At 37.0% G+C, this 11,648-nt stretch overlaps 1 protein-coding gene across 1 annotated transcript; it reads right to left on the bottom strand.

The window, feature by feature from the left end:
- Positions 1 to 7,650, bottom strand: gipr (gastric inhibitory polypeptide receptor). The gene is made up of 14 exons (XM_085478883.1): positions 7,597 to 7,650; positions 6,908 to 7,004; positions 6,595 to 6,702; positions 4,980 to 5,098; positions 4,604 to 4,710; positions 4,141 to 4,294; positions 3,641 to 3,800; positions 3,432 to 3,492; positions 3,045 to 3,114; positions 2,728 to 2,816; positions 1,736 to 1,874; positions 1,590 to 1,631; positions 1,004 to 1,096; positions 1 to 189 (listed from the first exon to the last, which is right to left on the bottom strand). Exons 1-14 carry the CDS (start codon positions 7,648 to 7,650, stop codon positions 4 to 6), a joined length of 1,479 nt encoding a protein of 492 aa, XP_085335009.1. The 3' UTR covers positions 1 to 3.
- Positions 7,651 to 11,648: the final 3,998 nt, after the last annotated feature.

The following is an 11,648-nucleotide window of genomic DNA, read 5'->3' on the forward strand; positions in this document are numbered from 1 at the left end:
CACCTATTTGTCTCCCATCTTGTCTTGGTGGTAGGCGTAGCAGTCAGTAGTGGGAACCTGAGGGTGAGGAGCTGGTGAAAGAGAGGTGTGGGGCATAGGAGAGAGGTGGCTGACCTCTGGGCAGCCGTCAGGTAGCTTGTAAAGAGACAGATGGTGACACTGGGAAGATGGAGGCATGCTGACAGGAGTCTGCATAAAAATGTAAACACAACTATAAGCACAAAAAGGAAGAAACCATTTTAATTAATTTTATTTCACTGAGTCAGTGAACAAGCATCGTGCTGATTAATAGCTTACAAATGGGCACATAATCAAAATGTGTGGCCTTGGGAAAGGACTAGGCTAATATTTATATTACAGCACGTATTATTTTCAAATATTAGCTGATAATCACATTTGAAGAAACATCAGTTTTATTAAAATTTCTAGAAACTTACCAGCACAGTGTGAAGGTACAGGCAAGCCCTTAATCAAAGGATAACTAGCTACCTTCTCTTACAAAACAGAAATTCCTATATAAATCATATGTTTTTTGCTCTGCCTGTTTTATTAGCCTTTATGCAAGTTTTCAGTTTCTCTTTAATGCACAAATTATATAAATAACACAGCAAAAACCACTGTAAAATAAGTTTTTTTTTTACATTATTATTATTATTATTACATTTACAGCATGTTATTGGCACTGGTTGCCACTGGACCCAGGTCAAAATTTATCCTTTATCTGAGGGCTGGCAAACTTTAAATTGAGGCAGTGGCAATATAGAAAGCTTTCAGTGACAGTAGGAGAGACCTTATTTCCCTAAGGCGACCCCTGACTCCACTCACTGCAGAGGCAAGTGACATGCATGATCCTATTTAAACAAACCTAAGAGCAACAATAAAAGCCACAAAAAGCACAACCAACTAAAGCAAGATGGCGGTGAGAAGAGGGGAAATAACGATTAAATATGATGCTGATTAGCTAAATGAGGTGGCTTCCTATGTACACTGTATTGACACCCACCTGCAGTGTGTTACTGTCACTATTTCTCAGTTCATCTAGGTAAGTCAACCACAGCTTCAGCCTCTGCCATGTAGCCTTTATTTCTGCTTGCACCTGTAAGAAAGGGGAGGAAAAGAAGCTTGAAATAGGATAATAACGAGAACTGAATTTGGAAACTTGACTTAGAGACTGGGTTAACGACTAAGAAAATGAAGAGGCTAAACACTGCAGAGTGTTTGCAAGTAAGGGAAATATCTCAAATGCAAAAGCTAAAATCTGCAAAAAATGAGTAACACATCCTCTGCTGAACATGAAAAACATTTACAAGAGACGCATGTCTTGATTCTTAAACTGTAGAACATATGAACGACATCAAGACCAAGAGGGCCTGCACCTTTTCTAGTGTCACCTAGTCCCTTTTCACTCCAGATGGGCATTACATTGACTTACATGAATTTCTCGGCTGTCCATTCAATTCAGCTAACTATAACCTGTACGCTGACCTTAAACAAGCCCCGCTCTAACCTTAAACTGAGGCTTCATTCAAAAATGTAATGATTAATATTATGAGAAGTTTGTTTTGTCCACCACATCACATGCTACATACCTCCTTGTTGACAAAACAGTACAGGACGGCTACAAGTAAACCCTGTAAAGAGTTTGTATTAGAGGTCATTTAGTAGTGTTTTGCTACTTTTATCTGCAAATTATTATGATGGTAAATATTATCTAGGTGCAGATTCTTGATTATACCTGAAAAGAGTTCAAGAAGAGCTGGAAGAAGAGGTTGATATTGTGAAAGACTCCATCTGTTTGCACATTCGTCAACGCCGCAAACACAACTTCATGGATCCCCAGCAGAGGGATCAGGGTCAATGTGGATTTGGCCAGTCTGGAGAGAAACATGAGAATCAAATGTTCCCTGGTGTTTACTTATTGAACTGTTATTAAACTCACTGAAGCAGTGATATGCTTTTGTAGGCAAAGGTTATGTCAAGCGATGTAACAGAGTTCCCTCACTTGTCTTCTCTTAATTACTGTCTGTATATGTGTGAGTTTTGATCTTTACACTTACACACAAGATTCTTACAAAAAAGTCTATCAATTAGTTAATTCATGTTTTATTTTCACCTGATTTTTGTAGTTGCTAAGCAAAAACGAAAGGAAAAAAAACTAAAATTAAACTAAATTAAAGATAGGTGAGCAAATTAGGTCAAACATTAGATAATTATGTCAAGACAACAAGGAGATGAAAGCACCTTCACTCATCTTAGTGCTAATAAAAAATTCTCACTATACATAATGCAGTTCTCAAATCAGTAACGCTTTCCCTCACCCACATTAGACATTCCAGGCGTTTTTACACACAATGCTATGGTTACTACACATACTTCACTACTAAAGATATTTGTTACTGTGTTGAGGCACTTCTAACTTGAATCTAAAAAACTCATCAGCACACTCTCTCTCTGGAGCTCTCACTTCTCTGGATACTGTATTAGTATTTCCAGTCAAGTTACTTCAAGTTTTGTTCAAATATTTATACTGTCAGAAGTTTACACACTCTCACAGGTTTACTTGGAACACATAGAAATACATACTGTCAGTCTGTGTCACAGGTGCATGTGACAACATGTTATGAAAAATGCTAGAATGACTTTTTCTGCTGTGAGAATTGCGGCGATCGAGAAAAACCGTATCTTTTGTCATTGTCAGTGTTCATTACTTTGTTGTTATCTACATACCTGAATTTATAGTCAGTATATCTCATCTGATGGGCTTTCAGTTTAGATATAAGGATCAGAATGATGCGAATAAAGATGAAGAAGTTAACCTGAAAAGATAAAATAAGAGAAACAGACTCATTAGTATATTTATTTTGTAATTATTATTTTAGTCATTTTAGTTTTAATTTGAAAGCTGGAGGTGATATGTAGGTGACTATGATGTACAGAGTGCCCCGCCCCCTGTAGGTCACAGGGCTGTTTATGGTCACATAACTCACACATGATTGTTCATACTGACAAATTTACTTTATAACCTTTATATTTGTGTCTATTACCATTATGGCCAGGAGAATAGGGATACGGATTATACACCAGTAAGCCATGTTTTCATTTATTTCCCAACACCTGAAAAACACAGACATTGCATGAAGATGATAAGCAGTTTTTATTTACTGAAGTGCTCCATTCTGACTTCATGCATTGTAATAACATATGCATTATGTATATATTACCATTACATCAACACTTTTTTTTATCACGGTAAAAGCATGGAGACTTACTACAGAACAAAATGGTGTTAAAACTACTGCATACATATACTAAAGCTATGATGTAGAGTGTAGTTAAGAGATTAAAGAAGAGACGAGAAAAGAATACAAATAAGTACAAGGCAGCACAAAGTCAGCAAAATAATTATTAAAAAAGTCAGACTAAAAGTTCACCTTGTGTCTTCATACATGTAACGTACAAGAATCCAGGGAAAGACAAATAACACTGGGGTGCCTGAAACAACGACAGTTCAGGTAAGCAGAGAAAATTCAGGATTGTGAGATTGACCTAACCAATTTTGCCATAATGTGAGCCAAGCCTTTAACTACTTCATTTCCTTTGTGTTGTATGTAGCTACTTTTGTCTGGTGTCCTTGGCTTACCCCAGCCTATCAACAGATATCCACCAAAAAAGCAGTTTTCAGAGAAAGCCATCAGCGCCAGCAAGTTGTGCAGATACAGGCCTTCCACGAGAAGCCAGTAGTAGTTGGCTCCCACACAGTAATGCATCAGCACTTGAGCCACAAGGCAGCTGGACAATGCCTAATATTTAAGTGTGTTTTTAGGAGGAGATACAAAAAAGTAGAATTAAGAAATATCCGTCACTTCTAACAGTTATGAATCTTCAGAGTCCCTGGCTATACTTAAGTCTATATGAGGAAATTAAAAAAAACTGCCCGAGTAATGAACACTTTTATTTTATAATGTAACAATTTATAAAGTCAAATTAATAACTAATTATCACTTAGTATTACTATATGTTATCTCGCATGAATGATGAAGCGGTCCAAGGAAGGGGTGTGAAATATATTCAACTATGTCATCTGTGAAATGACACATATATTAGTATCACTGAAATAATACAAGTTTTTATGCTTATAACCTGGTTACTGTTCACTTCAAAGATTTCCCTGTTGTCTGCGAACTCCAGGTAGGTTTTACCCAGTAGAGCATCTTTAGTCAGGATGGAGAGAGCTCGCAGAATGAACGACGCAAACAAGTTGCTGTGGATGTAGTTTCTGGTACAGTGGAGCTTACTGCAAGTTTCACAAAGGTTAAATAATGTTAAAAACATAATAATCACAAAACAAAGTCAGCCTGCTAAACATGTGGCTCATAGAGAGTGAGATTGATTTCACTTTTCGTTTCAAATTTTTTGTAACAACAGAGCTTATAGCTGCAGTGCTAAGGCTCATGTAATTTCCCCATGTTTCATGGATTATTGTTGTTATGGTATTTGCACTTGCAAGAGCTTCACAGCTCTAGTTAAGAAAAGTTGGTTTTGAGAAGAAAGTCTGCTTAAATGCTACTTGGAGAAATGTTAGAGTATGAGACAGATTACCTACCTGAAAAAGAGAAGAATAATCAGAGCCACACAGAGACTGACCAGACTGAGAGAGTAGCCCACTGTGTACATGACCCGAAAGCAGGCATAAATAATAATTTGCTTCTCCTACACAGAAGAAAACAAAAAGACAAGGGTGGGTTATTACTGTGAGGCCACTAAATATGAACCTACGTAACTTCCTTTTACTAAACCCTAATTGTTTTAAAATCTGTTATTCAGAATAGTTGTGCACTTTCAAATGGAAAAATAAAGCATTGATTCTACTGATTTTGCAGTTTCACACTTTTTAAATTAATTTTAAATCAATTCTACTTTGGTGACAGTTTTCTGATTAATTATTTTCTGACCAATTTTCCCATATGCTCCTGGCATACCTCCTCCTGTTGGCTGTCCTCAGGTTGGCACTGAGAATGATCCCTCCAGGTTTGACTGGAGTTTCTGGTGGCCCATTTGCCATCAGGGCCACACTCACGCAACACAAAGCCACTACGCACTACAGGAAAACAGAAAAGAGGCTAAAACACATGCCTGTGATTAAAACAATGCTTTTATCTGTGTGTATATAGCCTGTTGCTATGTCCATGTGTTTTTGGATAGCGATATTTTTTTTAATCATTTATTATCTGTACATCACTACAGCAGATTTTAAAATCAAATATTTAACATGGGTTTAAAATACAGTCACTTATTTGGACATTGGATAGAAGTATTGTTTTGAATATTTGAATAAGTATCAGTTGTAGTCATTTAAGTCACCGAAGTCTAGAACCCATGGACATGCCCAAATAGTGGATTTTGTTTCTTGAAATGCTCTGCCAGATTTTTACTGCAGCCATCTTCAGTTGCTGCCTGTTTTAGGTCTTTTTGCATTCAGTTTTTTACTGAATAACGGAAAAGCTGCTTTGCTCTGGTGGGTTTAGTTGAGGCGACTGACTTGAAGAATATCCCATTTCTTTGTTTTGAGAAGCTCTTGGGTTGCTTTTAAAGCATATTTTAGATCACTAACCATTTGCACTGTGAAGTACGGCCCCATCAGTTTTGCAGAAATTGTCTGAATAGCAATGACTGTGAGCAAATAGAATAGCCCTGTACACTTCAGAATTATCCCTGCTTCTTCTAAGAGCAGTCACCACCATTTTATCAGTAATCAGCAGTTATCAGTAACCACCAGTGACCCGGTTCTAGTGGCAGCCATACATGCCCATGCCATAACGTTATGGCCTCCATATTTGACAGATAATGCAGTATGCTTTGAACTGTTTCTGTTTTCCCATCATTCTGGTACAAATTAATCTTGGTTTAATCTCTCCAAATATCAATGGTTTTCCAAAACTGTGCCGGCTCTTTCATGTGTATCAGTTTGTATCAGAAGGTGGCTCTTAATTGTAGACTTTTACAATGGTACCTAATCTGCATTCATCCAGCTTAGTTATGCTCTGTGGTCTTTCTGACCTTTTAATGTTGTTGAGTTCTATACTGTGTTCCTTCTTTTGGCACACTTAAAGTTTTGCCGTCTTTCTTATAGGTTTATTTTGGGTTTTTTATTTTTTATTTTGTCATAATGATGGCCACCATGTCTGTCACCTTCATCTCTTTGGACCTCATATTGAGAATTGTAATGAACAGTTATCAAATACAAGTTCAACACTTAAAATCAACAATCTTTTATCGGCTTAAATTATCCCAACATAACAAGGGAACAGCTCTCACATGGCCATGAAAGTGTTTGTCAGTCCAATTATTTTTTGAGCTTCTGAATGGCTGTAATTCCAAAACAGTTAATAAAGTTTTTTATTAAGCTATTTGAATTGAATCGCTAAAAGCTAAAGGTTTGCAAGTCACATAGTCACATCTGAGTTGTTTCATTTAAAACTCATTGTTGTGGTGTGCTGGGAAAAAATGCAGGAAAATGTGTAATTGTAAAAAAAAAACAAAAAAAACCTTTACCTAAATGTATCTATATATGTGTGTTTGCAACCTGGTACCTACCTTGGTTGTACCAAGGTAGGTACCAGGGGCAGGGCACCTTGACTGTAGAGTTGGGTTGTCCATCTGACCAACAAGCATATTCGTCAAACATACGACTGCATACCAATTCTGGAGACAGAATAAGAATGAATGAATTGTGTTTTATAATCAGTCGGTGAGATGGATGAATGTTCTATAAAACTTTCACCATGTTTGCACATTTATTCTAAATTAAATGATTTAACGCTTAAATTAATGGATTATATTTAAGCGTTAAATCTAATTAATGTATGTTTTAGCATTAATATGATTATTGAGCATATGTGTGGATTACCGTCTGGTCCGGGTTCTGCGCTCATCCTGACCAGACACTCATTTCTGTAGCGGATCCATTCTGCCACCATATCTTCAACAGTCCTCGCTGATATACTCTACACACACACACATACACACAAATGACCTGAAATGATCATTTATAGCCACTAAATACTAAACCCAACCTGTACCCTCAGTCAGACCCAACCACTTAAGCCTAATACCAATTTTAACCCTTAAACCAGGTCTAAACCCACAAACACCTCTTTGAATGTGGAATGTGAAAATGAGGACTAACAGAAATGTCCTTTTGGTTTCAAATTGGTATATTAAAATACAAAAGTGAACATATGACAATATTTTAGCTTTACATTAGTCAACACTTGCATTTAAATTACATGACGATAAAGGACACAAGTTCTGTGGCTTACAAATGACTGAGATTTAAAATCATCTATATACTTTTTTCCTTTGCATGCTTTTCTTTTATAGACTTTTAACATTATTATGGATACTCTTAGACCAATGCTTACTATCTGTTCACAATCTATATTCATTCTGGTAATCCCCACTAGGGCTTTTTGCAAAGAGTGCCTAATAAACTGGCATTTCACTGGATGTTGTACAGCTGCAGTTCTACAGCTACAGAGCTTTTTTTTCAAGTATCAGGTATCGTTTGGTCATTGCTGGCACAATAAAATACTTTACCACAGTCCTGTCGAGTAGAAAGAGGATGATGAATATGTAAGAAGCCTTCATCATTCAGAGGTGCACCAGGCTGGCCATGCATAGGTCATCACAAAGCTACAGAAGGTCACTCAGAGGTCATTAGTGAGTAAATAAAGATTAAATCAGGATGTGGTGTAACATATTCTATTCTCTACCTGTAAATACAGAGAAAACAGTTTGACCCCATGAACGATTTTAAACGAATTTCTATTTGATCTGCATCCAAAAATCTAAAAAGTGGAAGCAGCATGCAAAGACTAACAAGAACTAAAAATGAAAGTGATTTCCATTTACTCCATGCTCTTACACCGTAACCAGCTGTGGACAATTTTACAGCAAAATAGAAAAAACTGTGGTGGTCAACCCCACTGACAGACATATTAGTGGAGCTCTGCCTTGCTGTGGCACAAATGCATAGTTGTGTTTTCATTTATATTTATAGAGTTTTTAACTATGACAATAACTTGTCATCATGTAATTTCAGCTGTGGGAATTTGCTGTTCTTCTTCATTAGTGAGATGAGCCTCCATAAAGTGACTCTGTAAACACATTAAGATCCCCAAAGCATCAGAAATACCCACACAACTACACATGAGCCCGCATGATGCTGCACCCAACAGGTTTTAGTTTATGTAACAGGACTAGCAGGCTTTTGCTTGCTCTCTCTCTCTCACTGCACACATGATGAAACACATACAGTTGTGTTCAAAAGCTCATATACACTCATCATGCATATCATGGTCATTTTAGGCTTTTAATAATTTCTTTGAACTGTTCCTTTTGGAACGATTGTACACCATACATTTCTAATGACTTAAAAAACAAGAATTGGTTGCTTAAGTTTATTTATTTTAGATTTTCTCCAATCCACATAGACAAAAGTATCAATACACCCACTAATAATATTTGGTTAAACATCCCTTACAAAGTTGCATCCAAACCATATGGTTTTGTTTGCCTTCAAGACGCTTCTGACATAATTCTGTCTAAATATTTGACCACTCTTCTTTGCAGAGTTCATCTAAATTGAATGATTTCCTAACCTCTAGCAGCCTTTAAGTACAGTCAACAAATTTTAAATATTGTTGAGGTTGGAGCTTTGGGAAGACTGGTGCAAAAATTTAATGTTAAACCACTTTATCCATTCCAACACGAGTTTTGATGTGTGTTTGGGATCATTGTCCCATTGGAATATTCAGTTGTGTCAAAGTTTTGACTTTCTGGCTGCTGATTTGAGGTGAAGCTGAAGAATTTGGGGGTAGTTCTCCTTCTTTATTATTCAACCACTTTTTGGATTGTACCAACATCGTGCTTGATAGCTGATGCAGTGTTCTTTGGTTTGAAGAGCTCACCCCTACTCCTATAAAAATACCTCTTGTCATTTTTAGGAAATCGCTCAATCTTTGTCTGTCATGCTGGTGTTCCAGGAGTTTTGAGTTGTTCCTGAACATCCTAACCAATTTGGACTCATCTGAGGGTGACAGTTTGGGTTTTTTCCAGACCTTTACAGGAAAGAGGTGACACATCCAATAAAACTGATGATCCTGGATTCTGCAGGAAACCAACTGATTTGAAGGAACTCTACGAATTCTTTCAAGAGGACCTGAGGAATATCCAGCCAAGGTCCCTATGCTGTTACTGTGAACTGAAACAATAGTCTTAATAATATTTTATGCCATTACTGTGGCAAAAAGATTTTAAACTATCACCATCTAAAAATACTGTTAATTCTTAATTGGTGAACTTGTCTGCATTCATTTGTTATTTTATATGACTCTAAGGCTGAGAGATCATTGGAGAATTTAATGAACTATTATTGTCTTTTTTGATATTACTCCAACTCCACTCCATGGAGGTCAGAGGTCAGGAACTCAGTGTGCTTATCGGTTTCTACAACCATTAGACTGATTAGAATCAACTTTAGAAGGAGAAATTTTGAGAAAACAAATCAACACAGGATCTGTGGACATAAGCCAACATAAGGCTGTTGGTTATGGAAACACTCACACAACACTCTGAAATAATTTTGTCATTTGACATTGCCATGACGATTATAATTAAGGATTGATAATTATTAGGAGCTACCTATTAAACAAAGAAATATGACGCAGTCCCTCCTGCCCCCCTCCCAAAAAAAAGAATAAAACGCAAGGCACAAGTTGTCTTGTGTAAACACAATTGAAAAGTCGAAACATACCTCACCTCTGGGAAAATCACGTTTCTCCGTCAAAGAGACGAATGTTGAACAGGTCTAAATCAGTCAGCGGGAACTGTTCCTTGAAGCAGAAATCATATTATGCCAGTGTTTATATCCAATCAGCGCACACACGACCTCCCTCTGATGACTGCCAGCAAATCCCACCTTTCTCTCTCCCTCTCTCTCTCGCTCTGTATCTCTCTCTCTGTTTCTTAACCTTCAGTAATTTGTATCCTACCAGCCTCGGAGGAGAGATCGGGATCACTAGCAAACCCCCAGAATGAATGTTAGAAACTATACATCCATTGCCTTAACTGCCTTTCCAATAGCGAAAGGGGGCTGGAGGCTATCACACGTGTTGTCATCAAGGGGTTGCTTGATTCTGGTTTTATTTAGTTTTTGTTAATTTCAAGTAAATATTACTTAAACTATATTAATTAATACTGTACTATATTAAATTGTGTACTTACCCTGTGAGGTATATATCCCTCGGGATGAATAAAGTATTCTGATTCTGATTCTGATATATTAAGTGTTATATTAAGTATACCTACTCCTGCCAAAACATCTGAAGAAAAATATTTAAACCTAAAAGATAAAGAGAGATAAACTGTTTATTACACTAATGCAGGGTAATGTGGCGTGATAGTCTAGCTGTCACTGTAAAAAAAACAACAACAACAACAAAAAAAAAAACAGGAAAGAAACATTTGTGGTTTTAACTATGGAAGTTGTAAAAAGAAAGGTACCATTTTTAGCTAGCTGGGGAAAGGTTTTGCACACAATGCCTAGCTTAATTTACAATTAAGAACATGTATTGAGATTATAGCAATTATTCCTTAACAGCAGCCACTAAGTAGTAGTACTATCAGCTCACGACACCCGTTCATTTCATGTTTTTGTGAGAAAACTCTACGGCAAATGCTTCTGTTGTTGGAATGAAGCTTGAATAGAAGTTGAAACTCATGTGTTTAATTTCCTGGGTTATCAAGGGTTGTGCATTCGGTCATAAATGCATGTACTGAAAATTAATCAATCACATCTCTGTGGGAAGTAGGAGTGCTGCAGCACCCCCTGTCACAAAATTCAGTCATGTCAGCTCCTGAAAAATGCAAAAAGTTGTTGAAACATTTTCAATTATCCAATAAGTTTATTGTATGTCTTGACTGCTGTGTCTTAAGAGGCCACTCAGTTAGAAGACTGTGTATACCTGACATGTTTGTCTTAAGTTTGAACTGTTTATTCTTGTCTGCTGTGTTCAGCGGAGTCGGAGCCCGTCCACGGCTCTGCTGGGGCCTTTCTCAGATAGATAATTGAACTGCATTAAAAACTGCAGGCCACCTGGTTTTAACTGCACCACAGACAATCCAGTATAAGGTTTGAACATGGAAACATGGATGTTGTACAAAATACCTGTGGTGTTATAAAGATCAGCAAAAATGAAATGACTGATTTTACAATAAATCACTTTGATGTTTACTATGTAAGAAACATTTAAACGGTGATAGCATTTTCTCGCAGAAACATTGTAACAACATGAAATAAATGGGTGCTGTGAGCTGATAGTGCTTTCAGGAAATGACTTCAAGTCTACAGTTGTGAAGGTGGATTATATGTGCAATGTCAACTATGTGCTGTACATTGTACATGAAGAAGTGTTCATTCACTATTGAAAATCTTATGCAAACAAAGCTCAAAGTCTCATAACTTCACACAGGTGTTTCCCCATTGCTGGTGAAAACTGTATAATATATAGTTTGCATTTAGCCTTTCTAATAGAAAACATTACTGTCAGGGCTGTGTGTGCGGGCAGGTGGAGATGTGGATCCAAATG

Source organism: Copadichromis virginalis, linkage group LG14, assembly GCF_057382275.1.
Source record: "Copadichromis virginalis isolate Kocher_CV1m ecotype Utaka linkage group LG14, C_Virginalis_male_GT1.1, whole genome shotgun sequence".
NCBI classification, from domain to species: Eukaryota; Metazoa; Chordata; class Actinopteri; order Cichliformes; family Cichlidae; genus Copadichromis; species Copadichromis virginalis.